Source organism: Mesocricetus auratus, unplaced genomic scaffold (assembly GCF_017639785.1).
Source record: "Mesocricetus auratus isolate SY011 unplaced genomic scaffold, BCM_Maur_2.0 Super-Scaffold_100013, whole genome shotgun sequence".
Taxonomy (NCBI): domain Eukaryota; kingdom Metazoa; phylum Chordata; class Mammalia; order Rodentia; family Cricetidae; genus Mesocricetus; species Mesocricetus auratus.
The window spans coordinates 78,766,119-78,789,632 of NW_024429196.1; the positions used below are offsets into that span (position 1 = coordinate 78,766,119).

The 23,514-nt window shown below is 45.1% G+C and overlaps 1 protein-coding gene across 7 annotated transcripts in view; it reads left to right on the forward strand.

Annotated features, from left to right (window-relative positions):
* Ntrk2 (neurotrophic receptor tyrosine kinase 2) overlaps positions 1 to 23,514 on the forward strand; it is a 337,851-nt gene that overhangs the window by 39,230 nt on the left and 275,107 nt on the right. For all 7 annotated transcript variants that reach the window (XM_005078411.4, XM_013119299.3, XM_013119298.3 and 4 more), the window contains exons 7-9: positions 14,665 to 14,801; positions 16,072 to 16,204; positions 17,141 to 17,446. In XM_005078411.4, coding sequence (XP_005078468.1) covers positions 14,665 to 14,801; positions 16,072 to 16,204; positions 17,141 to 17,446 — 576 coding nt within the window. The remainder of the gene's footprint in view (positions 1 to 14,664; positions 14,802 to 16,071; positions 16,205 to 17,140; positions 17,447 to 23,514) is intronic.

Sequence of the window (23,514 nt, forward strand, 5' to 3'; positions counted from 1 at the left end):
GAGCCACGTCAGTGGATTTGTATGCTTGGGTGTCCGCCGCTTTCCTGCAGAACCTGTTTGCACTTTCCTTACTCATTTGTTTTTCTAAGGGTATTTTTATTTATTTGCAATTGCATAGGCAATATCAATACATTTTGTAATAAAAATAGTTTTCTTGTACTCTATAAAAGCACATCAGAATTAGATGACCCATTAGATTTTAACTGTTGCATAGCATTAGTGGTCAAATGTATCTTAATTACACCAAGTGTTCCATGTTAATGGCTGTTTGGCCTGTTTCCCGTTTTAAGGAAAGGGTTCATTTTTATTTATTCTTAATTAAAAATGCTATTTGTATATGCGTGCGCCTGAATGTAAGTATGTGCACCACAGGCATGCAGTACCCACAGGGGCCAGAAGAGGGCATCCGAGTCCCCCGAACTGGAATCACAGATTGTGAGCCACCTTGAGTTTGCATTCTCCTGATTACTAAGTATTCTTCAGCATACAGCAAAATGTTTTATGATTTGAAGAAGGCATCTCTTTCTGTGTTTTTCTTAATCCCTGCAGCATTTTCCATTTTCTTTCATTTATTTTCATCTTTAGTTTCTGTTTTTCTAATTGTTTGAAAGAGTATACTTCTGGGATTTATTTTGAAAAATAATTTATTGCATATATTTCAGCATACATTTCCTGCAAGTGTCTAGAGTTTATGACACTAAGAGCGAAAAATAAAATGCACCCACTTCTTAGTGTTTTGTCATCTTATATTTTGCTTTTATATTTTTTCTGTCCAAAAAATTGTTTACAAGCAATTGACTGGCAATTGTATTGGATCTCATTTACTGCCACTCGTTAGAAGAAAAGAAAGCTCACAGTCATCAGAAGATACAAATGACATGAGTCCCTAGATCTGTAGCAACAACCAAAGCACTGGGAGATGAGTAATATAGTCTGAGAAGTGTTTATAAAGGTGAATGAATAGGGGACTTGGCAACACGTTGGAAAGGCAATAATCTGTGGATTTTCACTCGGGAAACTAGAATTGTTTCTTTCTATACCGACAGGAGTGTGCACTCCTATTTAACTGGCAGAGAAGGGACACCAAATACATTTGCCACACTGAGACACACATCTGTGGATTTTCACTTGGGAAACTAGAATTGTTTCTTTCTATACCGACAGGGGTGTGCACTCCTATTTAACTGGCAGAGAAGGGACACCAAATACGTTTGCCACACCGAGACACACATCTGTGGATTTTCACTTGGGAAACTAGAATTGTTTCTTTCTATACCGACAGGGGTGTGCACTCCTATTTAACTGGCAGAGAAGGGACACCAAATACGTTTGCCACATCGAGACAAACATGAGGAAACCACACAGAGGGAGTTGGGGAGATGACAACGATTCTCAAGGGAATGTTTTAAAAGTTTAAACATATATTTTAGGGCTTTCACTGGTGCATACCTACTGTACGTGCTAGTGGGTCACCTAAGGACGTTTTCATCAATTATGATACACTTTGAGTGCATTCTGTCTGTACCCCTGTGTCCCTTTTCAGCCCCCCCCCGTCCTTTAGTACTCTGTGCTTCCTTGGACAACTTTGCTTCCATATTTATGCCATATATGTGATCTTACTTATCTACACAAAATCCAGGACCCGAGAATGAGAGCCAACAAGAGTTAGTCATCTTCCTGAGATGGGCTTGCCTCACCCGACCCGATGACTGGTCAGTTGATACGGATGATGACGTGACTCTGTTCTTCTGTGTGGTTGGAAAGTAGGGCCATGCTCCTTATTCGTTCTCGCTGTCGGTGGGAGGCCTAGGCGTGTGCTGTGACTTAGGTGAGCGGAGCTTCAGTGGACTTGGGTGTGCGGCGGCTGTCTCTGACATGGTTTTCTGGGGAGCCTCGCGTGACTGTGTGGACGGTGGCCGGACCACTTTACGTCTGCTCCAGCAGTGCGTGAGGGCTCCCTTTTGTTCATGTCCTAGGCAGTGTTTGTCAGCATGTGTTTCCTTAATGTCTGCTATTCTGGCTGGGGCGAGGTAGAAGAGAGTTTTTAATTTTCACTCATCTGATGGTGAGTGAGGCTGGACATGCTCTTCATCCTGCCTCTTTGCTGAAAATACTTAATCAGCTTTAAGACTTTTCTGATGGAGTCTTTAGGGTCTCGTGGACATCATTTGTGTATATCGTCTAAAAACAGGGGTGGTTCAGTTTCTTGCTTTCTGGTTATCTTCTTTATTTTCTTTCCTTGTCCTATTGCTCCAGTTAATATTTCAAGCACTCTTTTAAATGAGAGTAGAGGAATGAGGACTCTTATTGTGTTAGTGAAAACACGCTTTGGATTCCCCCCATGTGGTATAATGGTTACTGGTTTGTCACATGTAGCCTATGTGTTTTCCCATTCCTAGCTTTGCTGGGCCTTTTTGTTATAGAGCCGTGTTGCATTTTTGTCAAAAGCCATTGCTGTGTCTGTGGAGATGATCACGGGTTTTCAGTCCTTGAGTCTATTTCTTTGCTGACTTGTAAACGCTGAGCCATCCTTGTGCCGCTGGAATGAAGCCGACTCGGCCATGTTGGATGGTCTTTTTGATATGTACAGTATTTGGTTTGCAAGGTTTTTTCCCTGGAAGTTTTTTGCAACTATGATCATCAGGGGATATTGCCCTATAATTTCCCCTTTGTTGTTACGTCTTTATCTGGTTTTCGTATCAATAGCACTGTTTTCCTAAAAGGTATCTGTGAAAGGATGACCCGTCTTTTATTGAGATCAGGGTGACAAAGTCCTCTAACCTCACCGTGTTGGGATTTATTTGTCATTACATCTAGTGGCACTTGTTTTATGAAACTGGGTACACTGTTCAGTGTGCTGTGTGTTTCAAATTGCAATCTGCTCTTCATGGGTTAATTGTTCCCCGGGTAACATGACCTGACCTTCTTTGTGTCTTATGACTGGCTTTGGTTTGAGTCTAATTGTCACATATCAGAGCAGCGATGGTTGCTTGTTTCTTGGTTCCATTTGCTTGGAATCCCTTTTCCAGCCCTTCACCCTAAAATTGACCCCATCTTTGATGAAGACTTAACAGTCTTGGAGGCGACAAGTAAATGGGTCACTTTTCAGTTGCGTCTGCTGGACTGTGTCTTTTGATTGGGGGTAACTGACACAATTGATATTTATAGTTATTGAAAGGTATGTATTGGATCTTGCTATTTTTTAACGGTGTTTGGGATTTTGTATCCCCCCCTCTGTGTAATTGCCATTCGTGTGGTTTGTTCTTTCCTGTAGCTTGTTGGAAATATTTATCTTAGCCTTCAGCCCAGAGGAGTCTTTAACCTGTCTTCACTAGGGCTGGCTAAGAGGTCATGAATTCCTTCAGTTTGTTTTTATCATGGAAAATTTTTTCTTTCTCCCTCAATTATGAGAGATTGTTTCAGCTGGGTATGGCGATATGGGTTAGCAATCACTGACTCTCAGAGATCGAAAATACATTGTGCAAAATTTTTAAGGTTTTAAAAAGAAAACTTGAAACCCCGTGCTTGCCTTCTAAGGTTTCTCCTGAGAATGTTCTGTTGGGGGGGGGGGGGCTGCCTTTAGGTATGGCTGGGTGTTTCTCTCTTGCTGCTGTCAATGTGCTTCTTTTGTTCAACATATTTAGTGTTTTAACTGTAAATTCCTGATCTCGTCTGTTCTCAGCACTTCCTGTGCTGGAGTTGCCTTTCTTTCAGTAGATTCATTTCTTAGGTTTCTATACTGGGATTTGCACGTCTAGAATTAGTTTATTGGTTCCTTCCTTCCCCCTCTCCCCTTTATATAGCTATTTCTTTCCTCCTTTTTCCTTCCTTCCTTCCTTACTTCCCTACTTTCTCTTTCTTAAAATTCAACGCACCATCCTTCTTTTTGTGGATGCATTTACCATGTCCAAGAGAGGACCAAGTCATAGCAGAGATCAGCTCTCATTTTTCTCTGTGGAAACTCTATCTCTTTCTCCTGAGTGTCAGGCACTGTCCTGGCTCAACTTCGATTTCCCTCCTGGACCTGCAGCTTCCCGTGGGAGCTGTGGAACTCCCTATCCCTGCGGACTTTGCTTGAGGACACATTAGGCTTCCTCCCCGAGTCCCCGGCTTCCATCGCCGAGTTGTAGAATTCCCTGCATGCCCATGGACCCATTCCAGGTGAGATACGGCCCCCACCACAGCTCCCACTGTTCCTGTGTATCTTTGGGTCTTACTGTGTGTCAGCCTAGGTCTCTCTGGGTCTGCAAGTTGCACATGGCGTGGCATGTGATTGGACACCAGAAGACAGTTTATGGGAGTCTATTGTCTCCTGCCAGACCAATATAGAGACTAGACTCAGGTCATCAGGCGAGTACCGAGCCATCTTGGCAGTGCCAAGTCACCTCATTCTTAGATGGAAACGTTTGTGATCCTCAGGAGGGGTCTTTATGAGAGGATTGGCATTTTCTTCTTCTCTGCTGGACTGGGAGGGTGGGATGGTCTAGTGGCAGTTACACTTTCAACGCTGTATCCTGGGCACCAAGCTCAGTGTTAGTGCCCCCTAAATTTCCAGTGACACGTCTGTCCTCATCGCACTGAAGAAGGTCTCCTTTCTTCTCTTCCTGTGACTTTGTACTCATGAGTCAAGCCAGGGGCAGGCCTAAGAGTTTAGCACCATTGTGATTAACAGTCAAATGCCCAACAGGATTTTACAGAGGGTCCTAACCTGGAATGAATGACCATGCATTTATTCATGCTGTGACACAGATTATGGTCTGTTTCTCTGCACAACCCCTTTATGCTTCAGGAAAAAAAAGATCAGTTGTGAGGTGACAGATGTATTCCTGCAATTACCACATTAACTGAATAAGGAGCACAGTGGGCCAGGTTTCTGAAGGACTGAAATGGACCCTACAAACGGATCCCAACGCTAATGGGTTGTGCAGATTTATCCTTTGTGGGGTGGGGCAGGATCCAGGAAGGTTCTCTCCATGCTGCTCAAGCTGGCTTCTTACAACAATCCTCCTGCCTCAGCCTCCTGAGTTCTAGACTGACAGCTATGAGCCACCAGTACCAGGTTCTTTTAGTGTTTTAAATAGGTTATTTTAAATGTTTTATGTTCAATTTATGAACACCCCATCGGTCTTTTTCTTTCTTTTTTCCTTCTTTCTTTTTTTTATTTAAGTTAGAAACAAACTTGTTTCACATGTCAATCCCAGCTCCCTCTCCCTCCCCTCCTCCCCTGCCACGCCACCAGGCCCCCCAGTCCGCTGCCCAATCTCTACTCCAGTTCCCAGGGAGGGTGAGGCACTCATGGGGGATCTTCAGAGTCTGTCATTTCATCCAGGGCAGGGCCTAGGCCCTCCCACAAGAGTCCAGGCTGAGAGAGCATCCCTCATTGTGGGATGGGCACTCAAAGTCTATTGTACACTAGGGATAAATACTACCCAAAGCCCCATAGATTACCTAGGCCTCCTCACTGACACCCACATTCAGGAGGTCTGGGTCAGTCCCATGTTGGATTCCCAGCCATCAGGCTGGGACCCAAGAGCTCCCCTTGTTCAGGTCAACTGTTTCTGTGGATTAAACCAGCCCAGTCTTAACTCCTTTGCTCATCATTCCTCCCTTTCTGACACTGGATTCCAGGAGTTCAGTTCAGTGTTTGTCTGTGGGTGTCTGCCTCTGCTTCCATCAGTCGCTGGATGAAGGTTCTGTTTCCCAGGCTCTCTGGCAGTGGGATTGTATGCTGGCACTCCCCTGATTCATGTCTAAAATCCACAAATGAGTGAGTACACACCATGTTTCTCTTTTTGTGACTGGGTTACATCACTCAGGATGGTTTCTTCTAGTGCAGTTCACTTGCCTGCAAATTTCAGGATTCCATTGTTTTTTTCTGCTGAATAGTACTCCATTGTGTAAATGTACCACATTTTCTCTGTCCATTCTTCAGCTGAGGGGCATCTAGGTTGCTTCCAGGTTCTGGCTATTACAAGTAGTGCTGCTATGAACACAGTGGAACAGATGTCCTTGTTGTATGAATGTGCATCTTTTGGATATATGCCTAAGAGTGGAGTTGCTGAGTCTTGTGGTAGACTGATTCCCATTTTCCTGAGGAATCTCTATACTAATTTCCAAAGTGGCTGTATGAGTCAGCACTCCCACCAGCAGTGAAGGAGTGTTCCCATTTCTCCACATCCTCTCCAGCATAAACTGTCATTGGAGTTTTTGATTTTAGCCATTCTGACAGGAGTGAGATGGTATCTCAGAGTTGTTTTGATTTGCATTTCCCAGATGGCGAGGGATGTTGAGCACTTCCTTAAGTGTCTCTCAGCCATTTTAGACTCTTCTACTGAGAATTCCCTATTTAGTTCTGTACCCCACTTTTTGATTGGATCCTTTGGTGTTTTGGAGACTTGCTTCTTGAGTTCTTTGTAAATTTTTGAGATCAGTCCTCTGTCAGATGTGGGGTTAGTGAATATCTTTTCCCAATCTGTGTGTTGCTTTTTTGTCTTGTTGACTGTGTCCTTTGCCTTACAGAAGCTACTCAGTTTCAGGAGGTCCCATTTATTAATTGTCGATCTTAGTGTCTGTGCTACTGGAGTTGTGTTCAGGAAGTGGTCTTCTGTACCAATTTGTTCAAGGTGCCTCCCACTTTCTCTTCTAACAGGTTCAGTGTGGCTGGATTTATGTTGATGTATTGATCCGTTTGGATTTAAGTTTTGTGCATGGTGATAGATATGGATCTATCTGCAATCTTCTATATGCCAGCATCCAGTTATGCCAGCACCATTTGTTGAAGATGCTTTCTTTTTTGTCAAAGATCAGGTGTTCATACAATTATGGGTCAATGTCGGGGTGTTCAATTCAATTCCATTGGTCTAATCTGTCTGTTTTTGTGCCAATACCAAGCTGTTTTGAGGACTAGAGCTCTGTAACCCATCAGTCTTTTTCAATAGAAACCTTTGAATAATTTCTTCTGGCTAACTGGGATTCATACTTTAAATACTATAACTATGGCTTAATATGATCTGGAAGGAGGCTTCTTAAGAAAGCGTCAACGGTGATGGCAATGGCCCATTCTGGGTCAGTGGTAAAGCTAGCAAGCAGTGATTGTAAGAATGATGACCCTGAAGAGGATGCTAATGGGCAGGTTTGCTTGCTGCTGGGGATACTGGGTTGAAGTCACACCTGCCTTTGGCTTCCTTGTTGTTCCCAATGACTGCTTCCATTTTTAATTCTTCCCAAGCTTGGCATCAGGACTCCTTAGAGAGTCCCGACAAAATAAGGATGCCTGGCGGTGAAGGCTAGCGAGCGTCTGCCGTGCTCGCTGGATGGAGCTGTTGTCAGGGATTTGCTCCTGTGGTTTACTCTTGCCTTCAGCTACACTGTGTAGCAGGACACACCTTCTCTTGTCTGCTCGAAGCCTTTGTGGGTTAAAAGGGAAAACTGTTCCGATGCTTAGTGCAGGACGGAGATCGGTGAAGCCCCTTGCGATGGTTGGCCTCTGTCTTCTCCAAAAGACACTTTCTGCTTCTATGTCTGGTTCTGTCGGCTCTCGCTTTACTGGAGATGGGTTTTGGGAATGAGGCAAAGCCCACAGTGGGTCGGCACTTTTCTTCATCCTTTTTGGAATGTCAAACGAAGCTACTGAAATTCTTGTTTGCTAGTTGTCTGGCAGTTGTCACCTCTCTGCCATGACTCACAAAAGCTTAGATGTCTAAGCTCCTGTTTGAATTTAGGAAGATTTTCTGTCATTTCCCCCTGCCCCGGATTCTGTAAGTAGTTACTTCCAAACAGATCAGTCTTATTATGCTGATTCTCTCTGTGTGTGTGTGTGTGTGTGTGTGTGTGTGTGTGTGTGTGTGTGTGTGTGTTGTTTGGTGCCAAACTGAAAATTATTCCCCCAAAGTTAGAGGAAGATCCAGGAGGGTGAGGCCTTCCATGGGGGATCTTCAAAGTCTGGCATAGCATTTGGAGCAGGACCTAGACCCTCCCCCGTGTGTCTAGGCTGAGAGAGTAATCCTCTATGTGGATTGGGCTCCCAAAATCCGTTCATATACTAGGGATAAATACCGATCCACTACCAGAGGCCCCATAGATTACCCAGGCCTCCTAACTGACACCCACATTCAGGGAGTCTAGATCTGTCCTATGCTGGTTTCCCAGCTATCAAGTCTGGGGTCCATGAGCTCCCCCTTGTTCAGGTCAGCTGTTTCTGTGGGTCTCTCCAGCCTGGTCATGACCCCTTTGCTCATCACTCCTTCCTCTCTGCAACCGGACTGTTTTTTTCCAAAGTAGAATTCTATGGGCTCTTTATGCAGAGAGAGAAGGGGGGTGGGGAGGGGCATCTGGAGAGATAGCTCAACGGTTAAGACCACTGGCTTCTATTCCAGAGGTCCTGGGTTCGATTCCTGGTACACACAGTGGTTCACAACCATTTACAGGAGACCTGACGCCCCCTTCTGGCATCCCTGGGTACTGCTCGCACATGGGGCATAGCCATACACTCAGGGATAAATCACTCAAACAAAACAAAGTAAGTTAATATAACTTTTAAAAGAAAGGAGAAAGGAAAAGATAAAATGTAGACAACATCCTAACTTACCGCGCTAATTTTTATAGCCATTTTATAACCCAACATGGATTAAACAGCCCAGAACTGCTAAACTAACTGACAAGGCACACTATTGTGTCTCCATAGTGAATAGAGACTGATACATCAGGACTGTGACCTTTCTACTTAATAATCCAAATGGGCAGAGACTTGATTTTCTCATTTATCAGAAAGGTGCAACCTATATATTTTGGGCCAGTGGCTGAGGACCCTAGACCTTCCATCCAGATCTTAGGACTCACGTGCCATCTCGGGGTGGAGCGGAGCCTGGGAGATCTAAGGAGGCAGCCAGTCACATGCTGGTGACAGCCATGGGCAGAGACGGGGGTCACCTAGGGCTAACATGCATCTGTCTAATTTCAACAATTCCTGAGCTTTAGTTACAGATACAGATGCTGATGTATTCTTGGACCTGTGTCGTGACAGAAGAGGGAATGTGTGGAAACATTTAAGGCAGGGTCAGTGTGCTTTAAGAATCTCACAGGTGACCGCTATTCTCTGCCATTAGAGTGAGCCGGCAGCTTTCAAAGCATCTGGCATTGGATTTAAAACTCTCAAACTGGGTTTAAATATTTTATGTTGTGTCAAATAGCTTCACAGAAAGTAACAGAGATCACAGTTCAAACAGTCTTGTACTTAAGTCGGCTGTGGGGTCATAGGAGCAATGGTGGCTCTAGGTGTCATTGTTTTTCAGAGGAAGGTGTCTGAGGGCTGCTATATGGTAATGCATGCAAACACCCAGTTTTCTGTAGCTCCCCCTTTCTCCTTTGCTGCTTCTCGTTTTGCATTTGTCTCTGCACCCCATCCCTGCCACACATCTTGGGCCTCGTAAGGCATTACATCACCCAGAACACACTTTAAGGACATTTTGGTAGAAGAGATTCAGGGCCCTGTTGAGTTTAAGAATAACAGTTGTAGAAACCAAAGCATAGTGACCAGATGTCTAACACCCGTTATCTAAGCCTCTTCTATTCGGACAGCGCTCTGCAGAAAGAGGCAAAGAGGCTGCATTTTTGGCAAGGTTCCTTGTTTTTGACAAGCTGTTTCTGTCCATCTTGCAAGGCAGGTGAGCAGTTCTTTCCTGGACAAATCCAGGGCCACAAGCATTGACTTGGAGGTATCTGTCTGCTGTTGACGCTAGCCATTTCTCATCTCCAGTGAGGCTCTCTTTGCAGAATGGAGACGGCCTGGTGTTTGCAATCAGTCTACCACAGTGTGCTAGTGGCTTTTGGAAGCGTTGCTGGGCTTTGCTGCGTGCCTGCGCTTACTTCAAATCTTATTAAGCCGGGGAGTAGTGCCTGGCAAGTGGTTTATCCCGCCTTGGCGATCCAAGCGTCCCAATTCATTTTTATTGTGCTAATTAAGCCTCAAGTGATATTTCAAGTACAGATTGTTTTTTCCATTATTGGGCCTTGGCCAGCGCATCAACGCTGGAGACAGGTGCTCACTCATTTACAGGAGACTTTGCGTTCCAAACCCCTAAGCATGGCCCATTTTGCACAGATTCTCTGGGAGCTCCTATGACAGGGTAAGACGATCAGCTTATAATAAGGATGCTCATCCTTCCTTCACAAAACGGGCACAGGACTCTTCTCAAATGAGCCGAATTCTCAGATCAGGGATGTGACATGATAGGCATGGTCTGTGCAAGGACGAGTGTGAGAAGCTCCGGTGGCAACGCACTGTAGTGGTGACGCCCTTTATTTTGGGGCCAAGTCTCAGTCTGCGTTGAGTCTAGCAGCTATGAGAGACGTGCTTGACTTTTATGATACTCGCAGGCATCATTAATTAAACAAGCGTGAAAGTGTTTGTCTTCAGGGTTAGGCATAAGGATTCGATAAGATACCAACCACACTGGATGAGAGCGTCAACTTTATTTTTATTTTATTTATTTTTTGTTTTGTTTTTCTTTCTGAAACATCTTGCTGTGTCTTTTGATCAGGAGAACAATTTGGACAGGCATTCTCACAACAAGTATGCATTTGTTACATTCAGCACTCACATATAAGCATGCATATTCACTAGTGTTCTCACGTGGTATTAAATATGACACGTACATAAAAGTGCTGTCTTGACGGGATACAGCAAGGAAAATAACTCCAAAGCCACAGAGAAACCCTGTCTCGAAAAACAAACAAACCAATAAATAAATAAAATCTATTCCTAACTGTGATGGCTTCATACTCTTAGTCAATACCTTAGGGTTCAGTCCTAGGATAAAGTTCATTGTTAGTTAGAATAGAATATTAATTAATATTTCAATTAGGATAACTTCTTGATAATTTCAACATGGTTTGATTGACATATTAGATCTTTTCCTCTTTCCCTCCCCTCCCTCCCTTTTAACTAACTAATTAATTTTATTTTAGTACAGGGTTTCTCTGTGTAGCTCTAGCTGTCCTTGAACAATCTCTATAGGCCAGGCTGGCCTTGAACTCAGAGATCCGCCTGCCTCTGCCTCCCGAGTCTGGAAATTAAAGATGTGGGTCACCATTGCCCTCATCCTTTTTATTTCTCTCAAGACAGGCTTTGTTATGTAGCCCAGGATGGATCCAAACTTGCGGTCCTCCTGCCTTATCTCATCTTCCAGCCTTATTCTCTTGAGTGCTGGGATTACAGCCTCCATGCCTGGCCCCCATCTCTTATTTTTAAGTGTCACCTTGTAGCTAATGAGAAGCCTTTCTGGGAGCAGAAGGGAATTCAATTGCACATGATCCAGTCTGTGATCTTGAAAACTGCATTCCTGTGTTTCCTTTTTCAATATTTTTTATTTAACTTTTTACACATGTCACTCTCAGTTCCCTCTCCCTCCCCTTCTCCCCCACCCCTCAATCCTCCCAAGCTCTCACCCCCACTCCATCCCCCTCTGCTCCCTAGGGAGGGCAAGGGCTTCCATGAGGGATTTTCAGAGTCTGTCACACCATCCTGGGCAGGGCCTGGGTCCTCCCGCATGTGTCCAGGCTAAGAGAGCATCCCTCCACGTGATATGGGTTCCCAGAGAGAGCACCAACTTTAAGAGAGTGCCCAGCAAATGTTACTATTGCTACTACTGTGAATAAGCATCCTCAGGGCCGTTAGTCTTCTAAACTGAGGTTTGAAAAGAAAGACTGAGCCAGATTTTATGGGAATAATTAAGATCATGATGTAGCTTATCCTACAGAAGCCCATTTTAACCTTTCTCGGCTCAGAACATCTAAAATAACAGATACACTTTCAAAGGGGAGCACACATGCCAAAGTATTGTAGTTGGGGCACCCAAAGGGATGCCTTGAAGCTCCATACTTAGGACAGGGCTATCATAGGACAGGGCTATAAGAGGATATAACATCTTTAGAACAAATCTGGCTCCCAAGGTCGCCCTAGAGTCAGTAAATAAATATGCAACTACAAGGAAAATTGAGCCAACAAAACACCAGAAGGGATTAGCTGGGGAAGCAGGGGATATGGGGGAACTGTCAGAATGTCAGTCACCAAATGGTCCACGGAGAAAACCAAGGAAAAATTGTGACTTTGCATGAGTGTGGTGATGTATTATTTATGAATTATTAAAGCTTGGCTGAGGGTTCAGAAAGCAAAGTCAGCCTCAAGCTATCGAGATCAGGTAGTGGTGATACACACCTTTAATGCCAGAAGCCAGAAGCTAGGAGGTGGTGGCACACACCTTTAATCCTAGGACTCAGGATTAAGAGGTAGATGGATCTCTGTTAATCCAAGGCCACCCAGATCTACACAAGATCCATCCAGTCCCAAAGAGAGAAACAGCTCACACAAAGGTGATCTCAGCACCTGGCATCACATGCCTTTAACCCCAGAATTAGGGAGGTATATAAGACAGGAGCAAGGTCTCAGTATCAGGCATTCATTCTCCAGCCACAGTGAGGACAGGAAGGCATTGAAGTCTCAGGATTCTCCAGCCACGCTGAAGAGATGTTACAGTTTGAGGTTTGGTGGAGCCAGGATCACCTTTCCTTCTGAGGTAGATTAAGAGCTGCTTTGCTTTTCTGATCTTCATCTTGAAGCTTGAACCCCAGCATCAGTCTCTGGGTCTTTTACTTATTCATGCAACATGTGGGCGACACCATGACAGACAGTGGCTGCAAACCTCCTGTATGTTCATACTCAACATGCTTTTTGCTCTACATGGTCCCGGTGATGTGACCCTCTTTCCTCAGGGGGAAACTGAAGATGCATTCTATAAAGAGAATAGAGCAAAGATTCTGAGAGGCTGCAGGTAGATTTGAGGCTATGGCATTCATAGAAAACATGATGGGTTTGCATATTGATTATATACATACATACATATATACATACATACATACATACATACTTTCCCTCCTTGGAGCAGGGCGTTGTTGGGACAATGTCCAATAATCCTTCCATTGGGCTGAGTAATTGGAATTGTCTCTTCCTCAAAATGATATGAAGACAACCAGATAGGTTCTATGGGTTTTAGACAGTTCAGCTCTCAGTGAAGTTGACATACCATGATAGGATTTATGTCCCCAGTGGGTAAGGCGCCTGCCCAGCCTGTGTGGTGGTGCTGAGATGCGGCTGTGCTGAGTCTGGAGTGGGCAGGCGGGAAAGGTGGTTGCGCAGATGGGAGTAGACTCCAGCTCTCTCCTGGCAGGGGATCGGTGGGTAATTCTGCGACCGAAAAACCAACAAAAGGAGGAGAGAAAGCACAATATTTAGTGGGGAGGAGATCAGTAGCAGAGAAGAAATGTAAACGGGTTTCAGGAAGCGAAGCCGTGCAGGTGGGGTTGGGCCCAACTGCTCTTCACACAACAGCTTCAGTGCCTGTGATAGCAAGTTTCATAGGGTACAGACTCTTCAAATGACAAGACTACACGCCAGGCTAAAATTAATGAAAACACGTACTTTTAAGAAGTTACCCAGACCCTACCACCAACTCTAACGGAAGTCTGTCTTGACCTGCCTCCTAGTTCACACAGTTTGTGTGAATGAAGTTTAACATCTCGGACCTGTTTTTGTTATCTGCACTTTCTCTTAACCATTGCTGTGTTCCCCGTTGCCTTGTGAAACTTGGGATAGCCCAGACCTCTCTGAAACCACCAAGAGATGTGACACCCCTCTCTATTGGATGCTTATGGGAAAAGGTGCACCGCAAGTCCCCGAGAGCCAAATTTTATTAGGGTGTCCTCTCCCGGTGGTCAAAACACCATGAGACGCACCGTGTAAATGCTGTGTGGCGTGACGTCAGTCGCAAAGAGCGGTGGCTTAGACAGTGAGGGTTGCTTGATGATGACGAGTCTGTGGATGAAACGTGGCGGTCTGGTTGCCGGCAAACAAGAGGGTTAACTGCAATTGAAGAGTGGTCGCTGTGAGCTGCCTTTTCTGACCTCCACGTGGCTTCTTAGACAATGATCCATCAGTGTCCTGTAAGACTTGGCTATTGGGGTGAACAATAGTCCTCATATCAAGTGGGGGGGGTCTGCTTTGATTGGCAGGGCCAACACACTGCTAGTCCTCCAAGCCCTGCTTTAGGAAAGGTACCGTGATTCTTGGCAGTGAAAGGCAGTGAGCACACCTGGGAGGAGCAATGCCTGAAGACGTGGAAACAGCAGGAATTAAAATAAAAACTGTCTAGCTCTTGGAATATAAAGCACAATAACCACACCACTGAAAAGCTAAAAAAAAAAAAGTGTCATAGTCACAATTTCCTCTAACAACAAGTACATTTTTAAGGTTTTTAAGTTTTAAAATAAAGAATTTTTCATTGCGATCAGGATTCATATAACTCCTCATCATTAGTACGAACAAGATGGTCCATTTAACTCACAATGATTAATCCTCACCTGACTTAGTTTGAGTTCCATCCTTGATAAATAGCTTTCAAACTAGCTTTCCTTGACAGTCGGATTCTCCCGAACTCTAGGTCTGATGGTATGTTTCTAGACTAAAATGAGTTACCGCAAAATAAATAAATAAATAAATGAATAAATAAATAAATAAAAATAAAAGGGTAGCGGAGGCTTCTGTGAACATGTAGGTGTGTGCCACCGTTTGATTGTGTAACTGTGTGACTCCGTGTGCCTCCCCTTTCACAGGTCTGCCGTCCGCACGTCTGGCTGCCCCTAACCTCACCGTGGAGGAAGGAAACTCCATCACACTCTCCTGCAGCGTGGCGGGTGATCCGCTCCCCACACTGTACTGGGATGTTGGAAATTTGGTTTCCAAACACATGGTAAGGCTCACGTTTAGTTCTGTCTTGTAGTGTGGCGGTGGGGAGACCGTATTGGACATACTGATGACCGCTCTCTTGGATTCCTTTCTGCTGCTGTGATTAAAAAAAAGAAGGCCCAGACAGGAGCGACTTAAAGGAAAAGGGTTCACTGGGTGCCAGTTTAGGCTACAGTCCATCATGGCTGGGAAGTCCCAGCCTCGGGAGCCTAAAGGAGCTGGTCATTAAGTTTACAGGCAAGAGCAGGGGACAAGGAATTAATGCATCAACTCATTTTTTTCATCAGCTCAGAATCAAAATAGTTTGACCTGCTCCCCCCACTGTAGTTAATCTGGTTACGAAAATCTCTCACAGCCTCAACTAACCCCAACAGTTCGTCATTGAGATTCCTTCCCAGGTGACCCTGAACTGTCAAGTTCTGATTCTTACCGACCATCAGAACCACCCAATATTTTATGGACCCATATGTAGGCCTTTAAGATAGTTGTTTTTTTTTTTTGTTTTTTTGAGACAAGGTTTATCTATGTAGCTTTGGAGCCTGTTCTGGAACTTACTGTGTAAACCAGGCTGGCCTCGAGCTCACAGAGATCTGCCTGCCTCTGGCTCCCAATAAAATGAATTTTAATGTCATTTATTTTCTATTTATCCTTAATTAGATAAGGCTAATTCAAGATTACATTTTAGTTGTCTGTCCACACCAGACTGGAAGAGTGTCTTTAGATAATAATGCATTCTGTACCATTCTGAGCAAGGAATTGACTGAGAGTATTGTAGTCTTTGCCCTGGGAGGAAGGTGGGTAAGAATCCAGGAATTCAGTCAAACTGAGACACTGAGCAACTGAAACCCAGAGTGAGAGAATGGCTTATGCTTACATGAGTCTGGAACTTGTAAGAAAGTGTGTGTGTGTGTGTGCATGTAAGTGTGTATATGTATGTGTAAGTTTGAGTACAAGTGTGTGTAAGTGTGTATATGTAAGTGTGTATGTGTATAAGTGTGTGTAAGAGAGCATGTAACTGTATCTATATGTGTGTATGTGTGTGTGGTATGTAGGGTGTGTATAACTGTGTTCATATGTGGGCATAAGTGTGTGTGTAAGAGAATGTCTGTAAGAGAATGTGTGTGTGTTTACATATGTGTATAGGTGTGTGTATATGTGTGTGCACAGGTGTGTGTGTGTGTGTGTGTGTGTGTGTACTCCATTTCAGGAAGAAAAGTTGATACTTTAGGATTGATTCTAATCTAAGTTTTTTTTGTCTGTTAATTTGTTTGTAGAATGAAACGAGCCACACGCAGGGTTCCTTAAGGATAACGAACATTTCGTCTGATGACAGTGGGAAGCAGATCTCTTGTGTGGCAGAAAACCTCGTAGGAGAAGATCAAGACTCTGTGAACCTCACTGTGCACTGTACGTAGTGAGAGCAGTGTGTGGTTTCCATAGGTAGTGACTGTGGGTGTCGCGCCTTCGTCACGGGAAGTCCGTGGGCTGCTTATGCTGGTGACCTCGGAGTATATTTCAGGCTTTTGTGTGTGCTTAACTAAGAAATGTCAGCCCCTGGTCCCCATCCTGAGGAGTGTGTGTGAAGAGACCACTCACCCGAGCTTAGTTCCCCAAAGCATGAGGTGCTGTGCACATTTAAAGTCCCGTAATTGCCAGGCTGTTTTTCAAGCTTACATCAGTCCTCAGACATCTCAGGAGTTAAAACAGGGACATTCCGAAACTAGGAAAATTAGACCACATTCTGATTCAGTGCACCTGAAAGTGCATTTGCTATTCAGCAGCAACAGAAGTTTTAAGGTTCTCATACTCTGTGCTGACCAAACAGCCACAGCAGCACCATTCACTATGGATGAGAGGGGTCCATTTTACCGTGTGCGTCCCGTTTGATCAGAGACTCAGGGACATTTCCAAAGTTAGCGGTTCTTATGGCAATTTTAATTACTTAAGGAAGAATTGCTAATGAAAAAATGCCTCATTATTTATGATGAATCCACATAACATTAAGGTGTGTGTGTGCGCGCGCGTGTGTGTGTGTGTGTGCGTGTGTGTGTGTGTGTGTGTGTGTCTGTGTACATGCATGAACAGAGCCAAAGCAGAACACTTCCTACCACAGAGTCTTGTTGTGCTGTGTGAGTCATGAGCGGAGAGGGGTAAGTTGCTCCCTGAAGCTCCTGGAAGGGAGTTAAATCAGTCAGATGATACAAAGTGATTGACCTAGGTTACGTATTGTGGGTTTCCTTAAATTAAATGATGGTTAAATAAAAGCCCTTCTTAATAACACATTGTTCAATGGGAAGAATTCCAAGCTTGCTGGTGCTATTAACTCTGTCTCTTTTCATTTAGTTGCACCAACGATCACGTTTCTCGAATCTCCAACCTCAGACCACCACTGGTGCATCCCATTCACCGTGAGAGGCAACCCCAAGCCAGCGCTTCAGTGGTTCTATAACGGGGCAATATTGAACGAATCCAAATACATCTGTACTAAAATTCACGTGACCAATCACACGGAGTACCACGGCTGCCTCCAGCTGGATAATCCCACTCATATGAATAATGGAGACTACACACTGATGGCCAAGAACGAGTATGGAAAGGATGAGAGGCAGATTTCTGCTCACTTCATGGGCCGGCCTGTCATTGATTATGGTGAGTACCTGGAGGTTTTGCACCCAGAGAAGCGGTAGACTAGTACAATAAGGTACTGGGGTTGAAAACCATCCAGCCTGGTTTTAATGTAGCTAGCCCTGGTGACACAGCAGATCTGCTCCTCACGGCAAGTGTGGAGCGTAGACAGCTGGCAACTTGAAGACCATGCTGAGATGATTCCTCTTAAAGGCCATCAGTCTAAAATGATTGACAGGGTGGAGCTGTGTCAAGGAGAGGGACTAGTGTGACCCCCAGAAGGTAGGGGATGGACAAGTCTGGGCAGTGATCAGATCCACCCAGCATTCCTGGTGGAGAGCGTTGGTAGGTCATGAGAAGATCATTCTTGTCATCACCTCCATGTTTGATGAGATCTCCTGTCAAGTGCTGAGTCCCATGGAAAACCAAGAGCAGAGGAACTGGCTGGCTCATAAAATATTCAAGACATATCCATTTAGGGACAGAATCCCACCTTCACATTTTTGGCTAGAAACCAATACCGTGTATCTTGCTGACCCGGCTATGGTGAGCAATCCTTTTATCAGAGGAGGAGATGGCCTGCCTGACCATCAGTCAGGGCTCCGGCGATGGAGTGACAATCGTCACACCTTCGCCGCTTCAGGAAAGTGTCTTGTCCTCTCTGTCTTGTTGCTCAGGTGACTGCTCCATTGTAGGGCCAGCCTACTTTGCGATGTTGAGACCTGCGTGTGACCTGCAGTGAGTTAGTCTAAGTCACATAAGCGATGTGGCTGAGCAAAATGGAAAGAGAACCATGGGGAATCTGAAGCAATGGCCTGTTTTGGACAGCTTTTTACCCGTGGGGCTCCTAGGGCAGTGTTGTGGGCAAAGGGGATCCAAGCAAAACTACCTTCATTCCTGCCAAGTGAATTTGTCCAGCAATAATCAAGAGTGAAGTCATGCTCTTCGTGTCAGGACCTCCCTTTTCCTTGGTATTTTCTCAACAACTTCTAAGCATACTGGCTTTCCTGAGTGTGTTTGAAATGTAATTTGAATTATGTCGGTTTGATTTACCAAAAGCACTGCAGGGGGACATATAAGTAGAGGTACTTGGAAGCACTGCCCAGACACCCCTGGTTGTTGTAGTCATTCCCATTAAATCTTCCTCTTAATTGAGAGTTGAGCTGCTCGCCTGTGTTGGCTGTGGTAAGTCTCTAGATGGGTGAGCTTCTTTCTGTGTCTTTGTGCGAGCAACAGCTTCGGATCAAAGCCAGACACTCTAACTTGGGACTGTGGCCTCATGTTTGTTCTTCAGTAAAATTTTTATTTGTGAGTAATTTTAGATTTATAGAAAAGCTGTAGACAGAGCATTTCTGGAAACTTCTGCCTGGGCTTGCCAATGTTGACATCTTCTGTTATTGTGGTTCCTCTGTCACGTGAAGTACAAACGGGTCACTGGTGTGTTATAATTTACCCAACTTCAGGCTGTATTTGGATTTTGCCAGCAGCAGCCTTTTGAAGCTCTTTGGGATGGGACTTGATTCATGTGAAGGCCCAGAGCTTGAAAGTTCTGTGTCCTTTGAAATTCACACGCCGAAGGGCCAGTTTTAGCTGTGTCTCCTTTGAACATTCCTCTGAGGTGCTAACCTTTGGCAGGACTAAACGTCTCTTACCCATGCGGCCTCATTTTTAATGTATCAGTTGTTAGTTTTATTTTTTTGCTTGGTCATAACTTGATGTGGGGTGCTTCTCAATTATTTAAAAAAAACATTTATTTGAAAACCAAGTAAATTTTTATCATGTTTTGTGTGTGTGAGTGTATGTGTGTGTGTGTGTGTGAGAGTGTATGTGTGTGTGTATAAGTCAAAGGACAACTCATAGGAATCCGTTCTTTTTTTCAACCTCTTGGATCCTGGGGACAGAACTTAGGTCATTAACCAGGTGCCTGGGCCCTTAATTAAGCAGAATTTTGTAAAGCTGTTCTTCCTTCTCCTGGTTCCTGGTACTCACCCACTCGTTTTTTTACTATGTCTTTAAAATAAACATATGGGGCAGAGAAGATGGCTCAGGAAGGTGAGTGTACTTGCCATGAAAACGGGGTGTACTGGGTCCAAGTGCCCAGCATTCTCGGAAGAGCTAGACATGGCCTTGTGTGCTTGCGACCCCAGCACTGGGAAACAGAGATGGGTGGATCCTGAGGGCTTGTGAGCCAAGCCACCTAACTTAAAAAAGGGAGCTTCAGACTTGGTGAAGGACCCTGTTTCAAGACATAAGGGGAGCTAGAGCAGGAGGCACCTGGAGTCCTCTCCCGGCACCTTTGTGCATTCTGAAAAAGAGCACAGACCTGCAAACACGCGTGCTCATGGATGGGCCTGCCCACACAATAAAAAAAAAAGCAAAGGCAAGCAAACTGTTAAACGTCTGCTTGTAGAAAAGGCTCCTTTATTTCTGTCTCTAAATGTTTATTCAAAGGCCAGCAATCAAGGAATAATAAATGAAAGGGAAAATTATGGGGACTTGGTCTTGGGTGACAGTAGATATAGAGGACCCTAGAGGGCCATAAACCAACGTTACTAATTGGAGATTGGCCTCAGTCTGACTGTGGGATGGATTCTTCTTGCTCGGCGTTTAAGAGATCCACAGTCGCAGCATTCGCATCGCAACCTCCCTTAGAATTGAGTCTATTCTTTTCCAACCCCCTTAAAATAATAATGAAAGAATACAAGAAACACAGTCATCGTATCCCTGGTGGTTCATTCCACACCAAGGACTAACAGAAGGTCAAGACTGACGTTTTATTCCTTCAACATTTCTGCCGTCAAGGAGTAGTGATTTGTGGCCGTCAGCTCTCACGCATCTTTGTGGTGAGAACCTAATTTCGCTGGTGGTTATTTTTGATGGCTGCAAAGGAATGGAGGGAAGGAAGTACAAGTCATGGCACGAACATATCTAGTTCACTGTGACATTAAGTGACTTTCCCTACAAAGCCAGAAGAGCGAGTGTGGCAGTTCGGATACCCCTGGGAGGAAGGGGGGTGGGTGGAGTGTACCCCTTACTCATCATTTGCTCTGTTTTTAAGAGACAGAGAAAGAAGAATACGGAAAGAAATCAAAATATAAATTAAAAACAAAAATTCTCTACATCGAAAATTTGCAGTTTTGAGTTAGACAGCCTAGGCTAGGCTGTTATTATTTTTTTTAAGTCATCATTTCTGGAAAGGCTGAAGACATTGCCTAGTGTCAGACACCGTGCTTTCGCTTTGGAGGAGGGAGGGGTGGCTAGAGGAACAGTTGGGTTGCTCAGGCCCAGGGTGCCGTGTGTCAGATGTGTGTGAGGTTGATGCCAGAGAGACCCAACAATGCAAGGTCCCCGTAAAATGTCTTTGGGCCGTGGCACCTGACTCCCTCCCAGGGTGACATATGGAGTGGCAGGTGCTGTCTGGCCTATAGGTGTCCACAAGACCCGGGTCCTTTCCCAGATGTTAGCTACTGAAACCTGGGCTAGTTCACAAAAGGCAGAAGGGGCTTTTGCCAGGTCCCAGACATTGCAGTTGGGTATTTTGGGTCCTGCCTTTGAGAGCTGCACCTGGCTCTGGCTGTTTTGGCCAGGGCTCAGAGTGGAAGATGCCGTTTCCAGATGCTGAATAAAACTGAGAGAGCTACTGAGGAGTGCACTGAGGAGCACAGCTTGCGGAGACTGTGGTAATTTTGTCTTACCTTTGGTTTTCATTGTCCCTGCAAAACTGGCTTCCAGGAGCAGTTGTCCTTGACTCCCAGCGTGGCGGTCTTGCTGGGCATCAGAGTCTGTTGGAGACAGTTAAGTGGTACTCTTGCCTTACTTCAGTTTAGTGTGTGTTCCGGAGGCTCGGCCTTAGCCTTTCTGACTCTGGTTCTCAGGTGAGCCTCTGGCATCTCCCTCTTTAAGATATTCAAGGAGTACCCAAGGGTGAGCACCTGCTCCCCAGTAACAGATGCTCTTCCTGTTGTTCTGGGCCTCAGAAGGAATCCCTGTTAAGAAACAGTTTGTCCTGGGCTGGAGAAATGACTCAGCAGTTACGAGTGCTGATACACCAGAAGACATGGTTCTATTCCCAGCACCCACATGGTGGCTCACGACTATCAGTAACTCCAGTTCCAGGGGACCTGGTGCCCTGGTCTGGTCTTCGTAAGCATCAAGCATGTGCATGGCAGGCATACATGCAGGCTAAACACCTGTACACATAAAAGAAACATACATTTAAAGAGTTTATCATATTGGAGATACCCTCCTTCTTGCCCAAGTTCAGCTGGGGGTTAGACCTGGAATTTACTGAGGCTTTAGCCCCCCTGTTCCTTAGGTGGATGGAGTGATGTGGAGGAGGACAGTTGTTGGAGACCTTCAGACGTGGGAATGTTTCATGGTATCAATGACTTTCTTCCCTGGGAGTCTTTGTGTGTTCTTGCAAAGCTTTTCCTTCCTTCCTTCCTTCCTTCCTTCCTTCCTTCCTTCCTTCCTTCCTTCCTTCCTTCCTTCCTTCTTTCTTTCTTTCTTTCTTTATTTCCTTCTTTCTTTCCTCCTTCCTTCCTTTCCTTCTTCCTTCCTTCCTTCCTTCTTTCTTTCTTTTTTGTATAGGTATAGTGACAGGAGCAAACACATCTCTACTTTAGCTACGAAGACTAACTCCCTTTCTGCAAGGAGTTCAGTTGTCATTGGGTTCCTTCTGCATTTCTAGGGAGCCTAGGGCATGAGAGTGCCACAGAGAAACAGAGCTCACGCCTTTAATCCCAGGACTCATGAGTGGGGGGGGGGTGTCTCAGAGCTGGCATTCATTCTCCAGCCACATTGAGGATAGGAAGGCGCTGGTTCTCCCGCCACACTGGGGAGAGGCATCGTCAGAGGCATGGTGAGAGTTGGCGGAGACAGGATCAGCCCTTTCAGCCTGAGGTGGAGATTAGAGCTAGTGGCCGGCTGCTTTGCTTCTCTGGGCTTCAGTTTGAAGCTTGAATCCCAATATCTGTCTCTGGGTCTTTTATTTTTCATGTTATAGCATTTCTGATTTTTAACCCCAGATCTGAGCCAGAATTGACCAGTTATATGGCGTGTTTTTTTTCACACCAGGGTGTGATTTTCTCTCTATCTGCAGGGAGAGGTTTTAGTAGCTACTTAGAAGGCAACTGTGGAGACAAGCATGTCTGAGAGGGCTGGTGCTGTACCAAATAGCCAACGGGCAGGCGCTTGTCCTCCCTTTCAGCTGGGCTCTGAGAATATAAAGGAGAGACTGGTGCTCCTCTGCTGGCACAGTCAGGAAAACTCGGCCCTCAAAGTCTTTTATTTCACACTGGATTCTCCCTCCCTCTTTATCCAGAGGCTTGGGCTCAACGCAACTCTGCCACGTCACTGTGTAAGCCTCTAGAATCCACCCTTTAAGAACATGCCAGGCGGTGGTGGCGCACGCCTTTAATCTCAGCACTCGGGAGGTAGAGGCAGGCGGATCTCTGTGAGTTCGAGGCTGGGCTAGACCGACAGCCTCCAAAACAATACAGAGAAACCCTGACTCGAAAAACAAAAAACAAAAAACAAAAAACAAAAAACAAAAAACAAAAAAAAAAAGAAGAGCATATAGTCAGTGTTTGTTTCTTACAAAGGGTGGGTGGGGATGAACCCTGCTAATGTCTGAGGTTGCTCCCTTTCTGAATTCCTCTTTGGAGTGGGGCATAGATACCTGTCACTGTAAGTGGAACTAACTTCACATTTTTATAACTTTTTTTTGTAGCTGTGGCCAGAGGCACTTTGCTCTCAGTATTTAGGTGTCTAGCTATTGCTTTGTTTTATTGGAAAGTTGTTGGGTATGATGTCCACTGGGACCTTTTGACTCCAGTGAAACTTTGCAAGGTATAAACCAGGATTTCCCAAACTTTACTCTGTGTGACAAACCCTTGGGGGCCCTGCTAAACTGCAGATATAAGGGAGGGGACTCGGAAAGGGGCCCACGACTCTGCGTTGCTAATGAGCTCCTGATGTTGCTGGTTCGTAGACCACTCCTATAGTAGCGAGGGTATTTCATAAGGGTCTGTCGAAGGAGCTATTCAAATATCCTTCCAGGAAATTCCGCTGATTCACCCAGGATAGCAGAT